The 17722-nt window shown below is 44.6% G+C and overlaps 1 protein-coding gene and 1 long non-coding RNA gene across 3 annotated transcripts in view; one reads left to right on the plus strand and one right to left on the minus strand.

The window, feature by feature from the left end:
- The window catches only part of ltn1 (listerin E3 ubiquitin protein ligase 1), an 89344-nt gene extending 73587 nt beyond the window's left edge, over positions 1-15757 (plus strand). Inside the window, exons 30-35 of one of the 2 annotated variants that reach the window (XR_014379503.1) lie at positions 1426-1591; positions 2166-2386; positions 6100-6294; positions 11936-12103; positions 14723-15289; positions 15337-15757. Coding sequence is in view for 1 of the 2 variants with exons in the window: in XM_045690252.2 (XP_045546208.2) it covers positions 1426-1591; positions 2166-2386; positions 6100-6294; positions 11936-12103; positions 14723-14785 (813 nt within the window). In the remaining variant the exon portion in view is untranslated. Of the gene's footprint in view, positions 1-1425; positions 1592-2165; positions 2387-6099; positions 6295-11935; positions 12104-14722 lie in introns of both variants that reach the window. The other variant, XM_045690252.2, reaches the window with a different exon arrangement.
- Positions 15141-16066, minus strand: LOC145859275 (uncharacterized). The gene is made up of 3 exons (XR_014379504.1): positions 15934-16066; positions 15257-15342; positions 15141-15216 (listed from the first exon to the last, which is right to left on the minus strand). It is a non-coding gene; the product is annotated as an uncharacterized LOC145859275 (long non-coding RNA).
- Positions 16067-17722: the final 1656 nt, after the last annotated feature.

Below are 17722 nucleotides of genomic sequence, written 5' to 3' on the forward strand. Positions count from 1 at the left end.
TCCAGCTGCGTGTCCAGTACTCTCTCTATCTAAAGAGGCTGACCTGTGTGTTCTCTCTCTCCAGCTGCGTGTCCAGTACTCTCTCTATCTAAAGAGGCTGACCTGTGTGTCCTCGCTCTCTCCAGCTGCGTGTCCAGTACTCTATCTAAAGAGGCTGACCTGTGTGTCCTCTCTCTCCAGCTGCGTGTCCAGTACTCTCTCTATCTAAAGAGGCTGACCTGTGTGTCCTCTCTCTCCAGCTGCGTGTCCAGTACTCTCTCTATCTAAAGAGGCTGACCTGTGTGTTCTCTCTCTCCAGCTGCGTGTCCAGTACTCTCTCTATCTAAAGAGGTTGACCTGTGTCCTCTCTCTCCAGCTGCGTGTCCAGTACTCTCTCTATCTAAAGAGGCTGACCTGTGTCCTCTCTCTCTCCAGCTGCGTGTCCAGTACTCTCTCTATCTAAAGAGGCTGACCTGTGTGTCCTCTCTCCAGCTGCGTGTCCAGTACTCTCTCTATCTAAAGAGGCTGACCTGTGTGTGTGCTCTCTCTCTCCAGCTGCGTGTCCAGTACTCTCTCTATCTAAAGAGGTTGACCTGTGTCCTCTCTCTCTCCAGCTGCGTGTCCAGTACTCTCTCTATCTAAAGAGGCTGACCTGTGTGTTCTCTCTCTCCAGCTGCGTGTCCAGTACTCTCTCTATCTAAAGAGGTTGACCTGTGTCCTCTCTCTCCAGCTGCGTGTCCAGTACTCTCTCTATCTAAAGAGGCTGACCTGTGTGTTCTCTCTCTCCAGCTGCGTGTCCAGTACTCTCTCTATCTAAAGAGGCTGACCTGTGTGTCCTCTCTCTCTCCAGCTGCGTGTCCAGTACTCTCTCTATCTAAAGAGGCTGACCTGTGTGTCCTCTCTCTCTCCAGCTGCGTGTCCAGTACTCTCTCTATCTAAAGAGGCTGACCTGTGTCCTCTCTCTCCAGCTGCGTGTCCAGTACTCTCTCTATCTAAAGAGGCTGAACTGTGTGTTCTCTCTCTCCAGCTGCGTGTCCAGTACTCTCTCTATCTAAAGAGGCTGACCTGTGTCCTCTCTCTCCAGCTGCGTGTCCAGTACTCTCTCTATCTAAAGAGGCTGACCTGTGTGTTCTCTCTCTCCAGCTGCGTGTCCAGTACTCTCTCTATCTAAAGAGGCTGACCTGTGTGTCCTCGCTCTCTCCAGCTGCGTGTCCAGTACTCTCTCTATCTAAAGAGGCTGACCTGTGTGTCCTCTCTCTCCAGCTGCGTGTCCAGTACTCTCTCTATCTAAAGAGGCTGACCTGTGTGTGTGCTCTCTCTCTCCAGCTGCGTGTCCAGTACTCTCTCTATCTAAAGAGGTTGACCTGTGTCCTCTCTCTCCAGCTGCGTGTCCAGTACTCTCTCTATCTAAAGAGGCTGACCTGTGTGTGTGCTCTCTCTCTCCAGCTGCGTGTCCAGTACTCTCTCTATCTAAAGAAGTCCCTCCACAAGCTCCTCCTCCACCTGTTCAGACTGATGCCTGAAAACCCCGCCTACATCGGCCAGGGGGCGGAGCCTGTCTCCAAGGAGACCAAGACATTCTTCACAGAGAGCCTCTCTCTGGACGTCAACAGTGAGTAGCATACACACACACACACACACACACACACACACACACACACACACACACACACACACACACACACACACACACACACGTTTGTCTCTAATGCTCTGTCTCTGTCTCTGTCTCCTCTCTCTCTCTCTGTCTCTAATGCTTTCTCTCTGTCTCTCTCTGTCTCCTCTCTCTCTCTCTGTCTCTAATGCTGTCTCTCTGTATCTCTCTGTCTCTTCTCTGTCTAATGCTTTCTCTCTCTCTCTGTCTCTAATGCTCTGTCTCTCTGTCTCCTCTCTCTCTCTGTCTCTAATTCTCTCTCTGTCTCTCTGTCTCTAATTCTGTCTCCTCTGTCTCTGTCTCCTCTCTCTCTCTCTCTCTCTCTCTCTGTCTCCTCTCTCTCTCTCTCTCTCTCTCTCTCTCTGTCTCCTTTCTCTCTGTCTCTCTCTCTCTCTCTCTCTCTCTCTCTCTGTCTCCTTTCTCTCTGTCTCCTCTCTCTCTCTCTCTCTGTCTCCTCTCTCTCTGTCTCTAATGCTCTGTCTCTGTCTCTCTGTCTCTAATTCTGTCTCTGTCTCTCTGTCTCTCTCCACAGAGTCGTCCGGTATTCAGTATGAGCTCTCCCACCTGGCGTGTTGTGTGTACTACAGTGCGGTACAGGACCTGCCTGCCATGGTTAGGTTGTGGTGGACCAGTCAGGAGAAGAGAGTTAGCCACACGGTGGATAAGTTCACAGGACGATACGTCTCGCCTGTCCTCTCTGCTCAGGAGATCTCCTCTGTTCACGCCAGCACACAGACCTTCGACAGCATGACGGTGAGTAGAACAGGGAGGGTGTGTGTGTGTGTGTGTGTGTGTGTGTGTGTGTGTGTGTGTGTGTGTGTGTGTGTGTGTGTGTGTGTGTGGTAGAGGGAGCCTTCAGAAAGTATTCATACCCCTTGACTTATTCCACATTTTTGTTTTTACTGCCTGAATTCAAAATTGATAAAATGTACGTTTTTTTTCTTCTCGTCCATCTACACGTAGTAACAAAATGAAAACATGTTTTGAGAAATGTTTGATAATTGAAAATGAAATACAGATATCTAATTTACCTAAGTATTCACACCCCTTTTTACTATGACACTCCAAATGGACTCCCAGGTGCATTTAATTTCCTTTGATCTTCCTTGATAGGAGTTCCAATTCAATTGTTTGAACATGATTTATATAGAAACACCTGGTGCATATCAGAGTAGAAACCATCTCATGAAGTCACAAGGAACTGCCCGTAGATCCTCTGAGATAGAACTGTGATGAGGCATATATCTGGGGAAGGGTATACAACAATTTGGATTTTTTTTTTTTAAGTTTCCAAGAGCACAGTGGTCTCCATTATTGGGGAAATTGATAAAATATGGAACTACCCAGCCATCTGACCAAACTGAGGAACCGGGGAAAGAAATACCTTGATCATGGAGGTGACCTGACCATGAACCCAATAACCACACTGACACAACTACATTTTACATTTACGTCATTTAGCAGACGCTCTTATCCAGAGCGACTTACAGTAGTGAATGCATACATTTCATTTCATAAATTCTTTTGTACTGGCCCCCCCCGTGGGAATCGAACCCACAACCCTGGCATTGCAAACACCAATGCTCTACCAACTGAGCCACAGGGAAAGCTATAGATGGAAGAACCGGCCAAAAGGACAAGTTCTCTGAAGTACTTCACCAATCTGGACTTTATGGGAGAGTGGCCAGACGGAAGCCACTCCTGAGGAAAAAGGCACATGACAGCACACCTGGAGTTTGGAAAAAAAAAGGCACGTGAAAGACAGATCATTAGGGCAAAAGATTCTGTGTGTCTGATGAGACAAAAATGTAACTATTTGGTTTGAATGCAAAGCGCTACGTCTGGAGAAAACCAGGCACAGCTCATCACCCATCTAACACCATCCCTACCGTGAAGCCTGGTGGTGGCAGCGTCATGCTATGGGGATGATTTTCATCGAGCAGGGACTGTGGGAGACTAGTAAGGATAGAGGGAAGAATGACTGGAGTCAAATAGAAGCAAATCCTTGATGTGAACGACCTTAGACTGGGGGCGAAGATTTACATTCCAACAGGACAATGACCCCGAGCATACAGCCAAAGCAACGCTGGAATGGCTTTTAGAGCAAGAATGTTAAAAGTCCTTGAGTGGCCAAGCCAAAGCCCAGACTTGAATCCCATTTGAAAATCTGTGGAAAAACATGAAGATTGCTGTTCACTGCCTCTCCCCATCTAACTTAACAGAGCGTGATTAAAGAATCCAGATGTGTAAAGCTGATTTGACATACCCACGACAACAAAAGCTGTAAAACGCCGCCAAAGGTGCGAATACTTATGTAAATTTGGTTCCCCCCCCCAGTATATCATTTTCAATAAATAATTATGGCTCTGTGTAATAAGTCAAGGGGTATGAATACTTTCTGAAGGCATTGTAACTACTGTTTCCTGAAGGAGAGAAACGAGCTACAACATAATGTGGAGAGAGTCACACTCTCTCGACTTAAGGATACACACGCCTGAAAAGGCCAATGAAATCCCCGGCTCCCTAGAAGCCCCGCCTTCAACAGGTGGTGATAGGTTTGAGGCTCGGAATTCATTCTTGCAATTTAAAACAGCTCTTCACCAAGCCCAGGGACGGGCGGAGCAGGGGGTATTAAACAGGTGATCTACAGAGCAGGGGGGTATTAAACAGGTGATCTACAGAGCAGGGGGGGTATTAAACAGGTGATCTACAGAGCAGGGGGTATTAAACAGGTGATCTACAGAGCAGGGGGGGTATTAAACAGGTGATCTACAGAGCGGGGGGGTATTAAACAGGTGATCTACAGAGCAGGGGGTATTAAACAGGTGATCTACAGAGCAGGGGGTATTAAACAGGTGATCTACAGAGCAGGGGGTATTAAACAGGTGATCTACAGAGCGGGGGGTATTAAACAGGTGATCTACAGAGCAGGGGGTATTAAACAGGTGATCTACAGAGCAGGGGGGGTATTAAACAGATGATCTACAGAGCGGGGGGGTATTAAACAGGTGATCTACAGAGCAGGGGGTATTAAACAGGTGATCTACAGAGCAGGGGGGGGTATTAAACAGGTGATCTACAGAGCAGGGGGTATTAAACAGGTGATCTACAGAGCAGGGGGTATTAAACAGGTGATCTACAGAGCGGGGGGGTATTAAACAGGTGATCTACAGAGCAGGGGGTATTAAACAGGTGATCTACAGAGCAGGGGGGGTATTAAACAGATGATCTACAGAGCAGGGGGGGTATTAAACAGGTGTATAAAAGTCAATCGACGTGTATAACCATTTACCACATTGTTCATTCTTTTTAAATGTTTCCGTAGATTTTATCGGTCTTGGAATCCGTTGGATTGACTTTTTGTTTGATTTATAATTATTCTAAAATATTTGTAAAGACATTTGCAACAGATCAAATAAACAGCAACTCAGTGAAGAGGGGGGAGAATTGCATTTCAACTTAAACATTTTTTTTTAATGTTTCATCTCCTTCAAGGAAGAGTAGTTATAGTCCTAACGTTTCCCTTTCATTCGGTCAACTTTGGTACAACATACTATGGGGGAAATGTAATCACGCCCTACACCCAACGGATACTAAATGAAACGGCCCCCTGGCAGCCCGGACCCACGCGAGACGTGTCCCACGCTGGGACCCCCCCCCCCCCCAGACCTGACCCACGCCAGACCTGACCCACGCCAGACCAGACCCCCCCCCCAGACCTGACCCACGCCAGACCTGACCCACGCCAGACCTGACCCACGCCAGACCTGACCCACGCCAGATGTGGTATTGCGTACACGATGTGCTGCCTAGTGACTTTTGCCCCGTCCACGTTGTAAGCAGTGACATCCAAGACATTTAAAAACTCATTGTGTGTGGTGATTTCAACTCACCTCAGCACAAATATCTCCTGTATTCAACCTTTTAAACAGCTCCAAAACGCTGCAAAGACCCCTGGTTGAGTGGGCGTTTACACCGCTAGGTAACCCTTGCCCCTCTTACTGCTATATGTGACCGCGACTGGCTCGATTCGGTCTTATGTAGAAAAATTTGAAATGTGTGTTTTTTAACATTGGATAAAAGACAGAGCTAGAAAACAGTATATCATATACATTACTGGGGAAAGTAATTCTGTTTTGAAAGATGATAAACTTGTAAACCCACTGTTGAGAAAATTACCTTTGAATGTTTTGGTACCTACTGGAGAGCTCTTCTTTGTCTACACCACATTCAGTATCGTTCACAACCTCTAAACCCTTAGTCCCACCCATCTCTTTAAGGATTCACATGTGAGGCCATGTGCTAAACAGAGTGAGTAGTGTACCGCTTGCCGTGCAGTAGCAGAGAGAGAACAGTCTAACTCACACAGTCTGAGTTTGCAATCGTTATTTTTTTTTTGTCTCTCTCCAGGTGAAAGACCGTCAGTGGATGATATCATCACGTCTCTCTCTCTCCCCGTCTCCTAGGTGAAGGCCCGTTCGGCAGCGAGGGAGGTGATCGCCACCTACTCAGTGGATGATATCTTCATAGAGCTGGTGATCCAGCTGCCACAGAACTATCCTCTAGGCTCTATCACGGTGGAGAGCGGAAGGAGGGTGGGGGTAGCTGTTCAACAGTGGAGGAACTGGATGTTACAGCTCAGTACATACCTCACACACCAGGTAACACACACACACACACACACACCAGGTAACACACACACACACACACCAGGTAACACACACACACACACACACCAGGTAACACACACACACACACACACACACCAGGTAACACACACACACACACACACACACACCAGGTAACACACACACACACACACCAGGTAACACACACACACACACACACACACACACACACACACCAGGTAACACACACACACCAGGTAACACACACACACCAGGTAACACACACACACACCAGGTAACACACACACACACCAGGTAACACACACACACACACCAGGTAACACACACACACACACCAGGTAACACACACACCCACACCAGGTAACACACACACACACACCAGGTAACACACCAGTTAACACACACCAGTTAACACACACACCAGTTAACACACACACACACACACACACACACACACACACACACACACACACACACACACACACACACACACCAGGTAACACACACACACACACACACACACCAGGTAACACACACACACACACACACCAGGTAACACACACACACACACACACCAGGTAACACACACACACACACACACACACACACCAGGTAACACACACACACACACACACCAGGTCACACACACCAGGTAACACACACACACGCCAGGTAACACACACACACGCCAGGTAACACACACACACACCAGGTAACACACACACACACCAGGTAACACACACACACACACCAGGTAACACACACACACCAGGTAACACACACACACGCCAGGTAACACACACACACGCCAGGTAACACACACACACACCAGGTAACACACACACCAAGGTCGCCGTCAATAATGGCTGATCCCTGGTCATAACCCCTTTAAGAGAATCAAATCAAAGTTTATTTGTCACGTGCGCCGAATACAGCAGGTGTAGTAGACCTCACAGTGAAATGCTGAATACAACAGGTGTAGTAGACCTTACAGTGAAATGCTGAATACAACAGGTGTAGTAGACCTCACAGTGAAATGCTGAATACAACAGGTGTAGTAGACCTCACAGTGAAATGCTGAATACAACAGGTGTAGTAGACCTTACAGTGAAATGCTGAATACAACAGGTGTAGTAGACCTCACAGTGAAATGCTGAATACAACAGGTGTAGTAGACCTTACAGTGAAATGCTGAATACAACAGGTGTAGTAGACCTCACAGTGAAATGCTGAATACAACAGGTGTAGTAGACCTTACAGTGAAATGCTGAATACAACAGGTGTAGTAGACCTTACAGTGAAATGCTGAATACAACAGGTGTAGTAGACCTTACAGTGAAATGCTGAATACAACAGGTGTAGTAGACCTCACAGTGAAATGCTGAATACAACAGGTGTAGTAGACCTCATAGTGAAATGCTGAATACAACAGGTGTAGTAGACCTCACAGTGAAATGCTGACTACAACAGGTGTAGTAGACCTCACAGTGAAATGCTGAATACAACAGGTGTAGTAGACCTTACAGTGAAATGCTGAATACAACAGGTGTAGTAGACCTCACAGTGAAATGCTGAATACAACAGGTGTAGTAGACCTCACAGTGAAATGCTGAATACAACAGGTGTAGTAGACCTCACAGTGAAATGCTGAATACAACAGGTGTAGTAGACCTCACAGTGAAATGCTGAATACAACAGGTGTAGTAGACCTCACAGTGAAATGCTGAATACAACAGGTGTAGTAGACCTCATAGTGAAATGCTGAATACAACAGGTGTAGTAGACCTCACAGTGAAATGCTGAATACAACAGGTGTAGTAGACCTCATAGTGAAATGCTGAATACAACAGGTGTAGTAGACCTCACAGTGAAATGCTGAATACAACAGGTGTAGTAGACCTCACAGTGAAATGCTGAATACAACAGGTGTAGTAGACCTCACAGTGAAATGCTGAATACAACAGGTGTAGTAGACCTTACAGTGAAATGCTGAATACAACAGGTGTAGGTAGACCTTACAGTGAAATGCTGAATACAACAGGTGTAGTAGACCTTACAGTGAAATGCTGAATACAACAGGTGTAGTGGACCTCACAGTGAAATGCTGAATACAACAGGTGTAGTAGACCTTACAGTGAAATGCTGAATACAACAGGTGTAGTAGACCTTACAGTGAAATGCTGAATACAACAGGTGTAGGTAGACCATACAGTGAAATGCTGAATACAACAGGTGTAGACCTTACAGTGAAATGCTGAATACAACAGGTGTAGTAGACCTCACAGTGAAATGCTGAATACAACAGGTGTAGTAGACCTCACAGTGAAATGCTGAATACAACAGGTGTAGTAGACCTCACAGTGAAATGCTGAATACAACAGGTGTAGTAGACCTCACAGTGAAATGCTGAATACAACAGGTGTAGTAGACCTCACAGTGAAATGCTGAATACAACAGGTGTAGTAGACCTTACAGTGAAATGCTGAATACAACAGGTGTAGTAGACCTTACAGTGAAATGCTGAATACAACAGGTGTAGTAGACCTTACAGTGAAATGCTGAATACAACAGGTGTAGTAGACCTCACAGTGAAATGCTGAATACAACAGGTGTAGTAGACCTCACAGTGAAATGCTGAATACAACAGGTGTAGTAGACCTTACAGTGAAATGCTGAATACAACAGGTGTAGTAGACCTCACAGTGAAATGCTGAATACAACAGGTGTAGTAGACCTTACAGTGAAATGCTGAATACAACAGGTGTAGTAGACCTTACAGTGAAATGCTGAATACAACAGGTGTAGTAGACCTCACAGTGAAATGCTGAATATAACAGGTATAGTAGACCTCACAGTGAAATTCTGAATACAACAGGTGTAGTAGACCTCACAGTGAAATGCTGAATACAACAGGTGTAGTAGACCTTACAGTGAAATGCTGAATACAACAGGTGTAGTAGACCTTACAGTGAAATGCTGAATACAACAGGTGTAGTAGACCTTACAGTGAAATGCTGAATACAACAGGTGTAGTAGACCTTACAGTGAAATGCTGAATACAACAGGTGTAGTAGACCTTACAGTGAAATGCTGAATACAACAGGTGTAGTAGACCTCACAGTGAAATGCTGAATACAACAGGTGTAGTAGACCTCACAGTGAAATGCTGAATACAACAGGTGTAGTAGACCTCACAGTGAAATGCTGAATACAACAGGTGTAGGTAGACCATACAGTGAAATGCTGAATACAACAGGTGTAGTAGACCTTACAGTGAAATGCTGAATACAACAGGTGTAGTAGACCTTACAGTGAAATGCTGAATACAACAGGTGTAGTAGACCTCACAGTGAAATGCTGAATACAACAGGTGTAGTAGACCTTACAGTGAAATGCTGAATACAACAGGTGTAGTAGACCATACAGTGAAATGCTGAATACAACAGGTGTAGTAGACCTCACAGTGAAATGCTGAATACAACAGGTGTAGTAGACCTCACAGTGAAATGCTGAATACAACAGGTGTAGTAGACCTCACAGTGAAATGCTGAATACAACAGGTGTAGTAGACCTTACAGTGAAATGCTGAATACAACAGGTGTAGTAGACCTCACAGTGAAATGCTGAATACAACAGGTGTAGTAGACCTTACAGTGAAATGCTGAATACAACAGGTGTAGTAGACCTCACAGTGAAATGTTTACTTACAGACTCTAACCAATAGTGCAAAAAAAGGAATTAGGTGAACAATAGGTAAGTAAAGAAATAAAAACAACAGTAAAAAGACAGGCTATATACAGCAGAGAGGCTATATACAGTAGAGAGGCTATATACAGTAGACAGGCTATATACAGTAGAGAGGCTATATACAGTAGAGAGGTTATATACAATAGAGAGGCTATATACAGTAGAGAGGCTATATACAGTAGAGGCTATATACAGTAGAGGCTATATACAGTAGAGAGGCTATATACAGTAGAGAGGCTATATACAGTAGAGGCTATATACAGTAGAGGGGCTATATACAGTAGAGGGGCTATATACAGTAGAGGGGCTATATACAGTAGAGGGGCTATATACAGTAGAGAGGCTATATACAGTAGAGAGGCCATATACAGTAGAGAGGCCATATACAGTAGAGAGGCTATATACAGTAGAGAGGCTATATACAGTAGAGAGGCTATATACAGTAGAGAGGCTATATACAGTAGAGAGGCTATATACAGTAGAGAGGCTACATACAGTAGAGGCTATATACAGTAGAGAGGCTATATACAGTAGAGAGGCTATATACAGTAGAGAGGCTATATACAGTAGAGAGGCTACATACAGTAGAGGCTATATACAGTAGAGGCTATATACAGTAGAGGCTATATACAGTAGAGAGGCTATATACAGTAGAGAGGCTATATACAGTAGAGAGGCTATATACAGTAGAGAGGCTATATACAGTAGAGAGGCTATATACAGTAGAGGCTATATACAGGAGAGGCTATATACAGTAGAGAGGCTATATACAGTAGAGAGGCTATATACAGTAGAGAGGCTATATACAGTAGAGAGGCTATATACAGTAGAGAGGTTATATACAGTAGAGAGGCTATATACAGTAGAGAGGCTATATACAGTAGAGAGGCTATATACAGTAGAGGCTATATACAGTAGAGAGGCTATATACAGTAGAGAGGCTATATACAGTAGAGAGGCTATATACAGACACCGGTTAGTCAGGCTGATTGAGGTAGTATGTACATGTAGATATGGTTAAAGTGACTATATGATGAACAGAGAGTAGCAGTAGCGTAAAAGAGGGGTTGTTTGGATATGCAAAAACACACATTACCATTTTTACACTACCCACGCGTACTCTTGTGTGAAACAGGACAACTATAAGCTTGACACATCTTTGTCATTGTTGTGACAAAGCTGTATATTTTAATGGTCTTTTAATGTCCCCAGCACGAGGTGCACCTGTGTAATGATCATGCTGTTTAATCAGTTTCTTGATATGCCACACCTGTCAGGTGGATGGATTATATTGGCAAAGGAGAAATCGCTCACTAACAGGGATGTAAACAAATGTGAGAAATAAGCTTTTTGTGCTTGTGGAACATTTCTGGGATCTTTTATTTCAGCTCATGAAACATGGGACTGCGTTTCTATTTTTGTTCTGTGTGTGTGTGTGTGTGTGTGTGTGTGTGTGTGTGTGTGTGTGTGTGTGTGTGTGTGTGTGTGTGTTATATATATATATAACACACACACACACTACATGACCAAAAGTATGTGGACACCTGCTCGTCGAACATCTCATTCCAAAATCCTGGCCATTAATATGTGACTAACTCATGGAGCTTGTTGAGAGAATGCCAATCTGTCATCAGGGCAAAGGGTGGCTACTTTGAAGAATCTCAAATATAAAAATATATTTTGATTTGTTTAACCCTTTTTTTGGGGTGTTACTACATGATTCCATATGTATTATTTCATAGTGTTGATGTCTTCACTATTATTCTACAATGTAAAAAAATAAAAAACCCTTGAATGAGTAGGCGTGTCCAAACATTTCACTGGTACTGTACCTCACACTTGTGCTTTGTTAAGTGTTGCGTTATGTAAGTATCATGTTCCCTGTCTGTCTCTTTGTGTATGATAGAACGGCAGTATAATGGAGGGCCTGGCCCTGTGGAAGACCAACGTGGATAAGCGGTTCGAGGGGGTAGAGGATTGTATGATCTGTTTCTCTGTTATCCATGGATCCAACTACTCTCTGCCCAAGAAGGCCTGCCGCACCTGCAAGAAAAAGTTCCACTCTGCCTGTCTGGTGAGAGACGCATATTCACACAAGACACACACACACACACACACACACACACACACACACACACACACACAAGCACTCACACAAGCACTCATGCACAAACTGCAATACAAGAGAACACACTCAGAGGCATATAGGTTATCACACACACACATTCGCACTTTGGGCTGTTGTGGGGACCGTATTATCATCGCACCGGCGGTCACGAGTCATGAAGGAAGTCAAATTCCACGTGACTGTTTAGTCACGGTAATTAGGTTTCTCCGAGCTCTGATGCTGCTGCTGATGGTCGTTAGTAACCTACCAAACTTGCTAACTGCCTGGTACTCAGGTACTCAGCACTCTATTGTCCCTCTAATCACTCTGACATCAATGCAAATGTGTTCGTAAATCAAATCATACACTTCATGAGAACCCATGAGCTCGTGTTGCTCAAACAGAGTGATGGCCTCTACTAAAAAGAGGAGGATCCCATCAGCTTTCTATGGGCTAGGCTTACTATATTTATTTCTCAACTTTCCTAGTATTAAGCACATTGCTTCTCTTTACAACAGGAGTATAGCCTACCTGGCTGGCATGAAAATTAACCACAGGGGAAAGAGCCATTATCATGCACCTGTCTCAATGATAATGGTCCATTCTAAATCAAAACAAATTTGACACATATATTATTTAGTATATGTAAAGACAAGATGAAATCAAGGATCGTCTGATAGGTGACAATATTAGCCTATCACTGGTGAATTATATATTATCACCTGTGAATGATGCCCAAAATAAGAAACAAAGCCTTTTTTTTGGGGGGGGGGGGGCGACTTGTTCGCATCATAGTCACACACCTCATGTAGCCTTGCCCATACTGCCCTACCAAGCAAAAAAAAGGCAGTAACTGCTCATAGCGTAGAACTGAGAAAAAAAATGCCTTTTTTATTTACCTTGGGTTTCACAGTAACTTTATCCAGTTACTACTACCATGACCCCCGTTTTCTCCTGAACACAATACGAGGCAGGATACTTGTCCACATTATCAAATCAAATGTATTTATATAGCCCTTCTTACATCAGCTGATATCTCAAAGTGCTGTACAGAAACCCAGCCTAAAACCCCCAAACAGCAAGCAATGCAGTTGTAGAAGCACGGTGGCTAGGAAAAACTCCCCTAGAAAGGCCAAAACCTTAGGAAGAAACCTAGAGAGGAACCAGGCTATGAGGGGTGGCCAGTCCTCTTCTGGCTGTGCCGGGTGGAGATTATAACAGAACATGGCCAAGATGTTCAAATGTTCATAAATGACCAGCATGGTCAAATAATAATAATCATAGTAGTTAAGCACGTATTTAATGTAGCAAATGAGCAGCAGTTTTTGTTTTTATGCTTGGTAGGGCAGTATAGGCCTATATGTTTTAATTTTAACATCTAACGGGGCCAAATAACCTTAAATGAAGCACATGAATCTGCTTTACAAGGGTTGTAGAGCCTAACCGGCATACGAAAGCAAAGCGTGAGTTTCACATTTGGGGAAGGTCATTTTCACTATAAAAATGCCCCTTTTTATAATAAAAGCATTTACATGCATAATCACATTTGCGGTCACTTTTGATAATGGTGTTTTACGCTAATCAAACATTCTTATAATGTGAAGAAATAGCCTAACAGTTTATCAACATTTTAAACTAAACGTTCTGATCGGTTGTCGGTCACATTGCATAAAAACGTAGTTTTTTTGTTGCTAGTGGCTGTATTAATTTGAGATCTATCGCATCCCACGTTTGGAATATTTATTTCTCGTACAGAATAGGTCGACTTTTGAACTATGGGGGGGATAGGAACTATTTGTACTATTGACCATAGGCTAGTGAGTTTCCTGTTCGTTAGGCCTACTCATCTTGTTGGCTGACGAAAAAGTAAAAAGGCGGACAGTTCTTCCAATATCTTCAATATACACCTCGGATTTGGCTAATGACGAGCGCAGTTGTGTCCTCCGATTCGTCTGTCTTCACTTGTAGCCTGTGAGAAAGACCTGATCACGTGACGGAGAGCCGCGTGAGTGAGGGACGCTTCGGACTACGCAGCACTCCGGGCCGCAAAAAGGCATGGATTTTTTGTTTTGTTTGTTAGGGTGCATTACGGCCACAAAGGGAATGCCGCCGAGGAATTTGAGGAATTTTCATTTTATTCAGCTTTGTTCAATTGTATTCTTCATAGTATAAAATAATGCCATGGAATTGTAAGCGAATCTTGTCTGCTAAATGAACAGCCATTTGGCCTAGCCAGATCAGGACCTAACATAAGGACAACTCAGAGCATCCTATTCTGTTCGTCTGAAATAGACTACATTTATATCATGTTTCTTTAGACCTGTCTAAAATAAATAATGGATTTATTGTGACGCGGTAGGCTATACTACATGGATTTATTAGACTTTTTAAAATGGCTTGTAGCTATTTTTGGAAGCCAGGAGATGCTAAATGTGTTTATGTTGATTAACGGTCAATTACCGTGAGGCTGACCCAGTTATTTGCTTGACAATCACTGGCTGACGACATTTTGTGATCGCCACAGCCCTAATCATTATCATGTTACTCACGCTGTCTCTCTTTCTCTCTCTCTCTTCTCCTCTCCAGTACAAGTGGTTTACCTCTAGCAACAAGTCCACCTGCCCCCTGTGTAGAGAGACCTTCTTCTAGCAACAAGCCCACCTGCCCCCTGTGTAGAGAGACCTTCTTCTAGCAACAAGTCCACCTGCCCCCTGTAGAGACCTTCTTCTAGCAACAAGTCCACCTGCCCCCTGTAGAGACCTTCTCCTAGCAACAAGTCCACCTGCCCCCTGTAGAGACCTTCTCCTAGCAACAAGTCCACCTGCCCCCTGTGTAGAGAGACCTTCTTCTAGCAACAAGTCCACCTGCCCCCTGTAGAGACCTTCTTCTAGCAACAAGTCCACCTGCCCCCTGTAGAGACCTTCTTCTAGCAACAAGTCCACCTGCCCCCTGTAGAGACCTTCTCCTAGCAACAAGTCCACCTGCCCCCTGTAGAGACCTTCTCCTAGCAACAAGTCCACCTGCCCCCTGTGTAGAGAGACCTTCTTCTAGCAACAAGTCCACCTGCCCCCTGTAGAGACCTTCTTCTAGCAACAAGTCCACCTGCCCCCGTGTAGAGACCTTCTCCTAGCAACAAGTCCACCTGCCCCCTGTGTAGAGAGACCTTCTTCTAGCAACAAGTCCACCTGCCCCCTGTGTAGAGAGACCTTCTTCTAGCAACAAGTCCACCTGCCCCCTGTAGAGACCTTCTCCTAGCAACAAGTCCACCTGCCCCCTGTAGAGACCTTCTTCTAGCAACAAGTCCACCTGCCCCCTGTAGAGACCTTCTCCTAGCAACAAGTCCACCTGCCCCCTGTAGAGACCTTCTTCTAGCAACAAGTCCACCTGCCCCCTGTAGAGACCTTCTTCTAGCAACAAGTCCACCTGCCCCCTGTAGAGACCTTCTCATAGCAACAAGTCCACCTGCCCCCTGTAGAGACCTTCTCCTAGCAACAAGTCCACCTGCCCCCTGTAGAGACCTTCTTCTAGCAACAAGTCCACCTGCCCCCTGTAGAGATCTTCTCCTAGCAACAAGCCCACCTGCCCCCTGTAGAGACCTTCTCCTAGCAACAAGTCCACCTGCCCCCGTGTGAGAGACCTTCTTCTAGCAACAAGTCCACCTGCCCCCGTGTGAGAGACCTTCTCCTAGCAACAAGTCCACCTGCCCCCGTGTGAGAGACCTTCTCCTAGCAACAAGTCCACCTGCCCCCTGTAGAGATCTTCTCCTAGCAACAAGCCCACCTGCCCCCTGTAGAGACCTTCTCCTAGCAACAAGCCCACCTGCCCCCTGTGTAGAGAGATCTAATCGAAACTACGTTGCCATGGATACGCAGAGTCAGTGTTCCGTTGCCATGGATGCACAGAGACAGTTTGGTTGTATGCATCTCCCACCACAACCTTTTTATAGATCAGTGCTTCGTTTTTTTCCCTCGGGACCCAAATTGAATCAGGTTTTCTGTCGCGATCCAATATTCACATTGTGGTTTTTGTTTTGTTGTTGTTGTTGCCAAAATGCAATTTGGAAAACAATTTTTAAATACTTTCTTGACAGTAAATGTAGCAATTATATTAGACAAGGGAACAATATTCCCATTTTTTGGGGGGGGGGGGTGGGGGGGGGGGGGTCATTAATTCCATATTGCTCACAGTCTTGTTTGAGACCACGTCAATCTGCTAAATCACACTGCTAATATAGCTTTATAGTGAAAATACTGTGATTTGAAGAAAAATGTAATTTTCTGAGAATTAAAATGATTGAAATGTAGGCTAATCTTTTACATACGTTCTACCTGGTTTTAGTTGTTTCAATTCAGACGAGTATCTCAACAACAACATCAATGTATTTGACTCAGACACCCCGCGACCCATTCTAAACCTTTTGGCTTTCAGTTGGCTACCACTGCTTCAGAAGCTCTTTTGACAGCAGCGCTTGTAACTCGAGGTAAGAGTTGAGTACTAAATATATCTTTTAAGACGTAATAATGTTTTATATCCAGTAGCCAATGAGTTCCAAGGAGCCAGGAATTGGATCGGCGCTCGGTGATGACATCAGAGCAGGAGGACAGATGGGTTGAGTTCCTGCCCCGAATAGATTTGTGACGCATGCCAGATCTCACAACGTCCGGATATGTGTTTAACCGCCTCTCACGTTATAAAGCAATCTGATGCCCGACTGCACAGTCGTTGACGTGGCACGCGGCCATTGGTTGGTGATGCGATGCAACGCCCGCGCTTCTAGTCGGGCCCGGGAACTCGACCAGAATGTTCAGTCTGAACGATCCAATCAAATTCACTTCCTAATTTTGGTGTGATTGACAGAGAGCGGTGATGTAATATATATATATATATACACAGACTGATGAACACAAAGTGGATTAATTTTAGATAAATAAAGAGGATTTATATATCACGAACTTAAATCTCTCTAGTGATAATGACAAAGATAGTATTACTTCATTGTATTTTAACACACAGTATAATAACCGAGAGAGAGAGAGAGAGAGAGAACTAAAGCCAGATCTGTTTGTGCTCTTGCAAACTCCATTGCTCGTTGTCAAACCAGAACATGACAGATTTACAAGGAGTCGGCATGACAACGCCAACAGACTTGGCAGCGTGACAGTGGATCTTTATTCTTGCCTTGTTGATGTGGTTCAGCGTGAATGTTGTCTATTCTGTTTGTCTGCCATTCCTCTGTGTCTGTCTGGTTGTAATCTGACTGCTCTTATGGTGTTGAAATGATACGTCATTAAATCAAGTAAAAACAGACAACCGCTCGTGCCTCTCTGTGTCCGTCTTCTCCAGCTGTTCCCCCCCCCCCCCTGACACAAAGCACATATTTTAACTACTTTTCCCAGCAACTTAGACACAAACTTAGTGAATGTATCTGGTTATTAGAACAGATATATTACAGAGTACAGCTGTTTTAGTTACCCTGTCGACCAGAGTACTGCTGTTTTAGTTACCCTGTCAACCAGAATACTGCTGTTTTAGTTACCCTGTCGACCAGAATACTGCTGTTTTAGTTACCCTGTCGACCAGAATACT

The sequence above is a fragment of the Salmo salar genome, chromosome 11, assembly GCF_965601325.2.
Source record: "Salmo salar chromosome 11, fSalSal1, whole genome shotgun sequence".
Classification (NCBI taxonomy): Eukaryota; Metazoa; Chordata; class Actinopteri; order Salmoniformes; family Salmonidae; genus Salmo; species Salmo salar.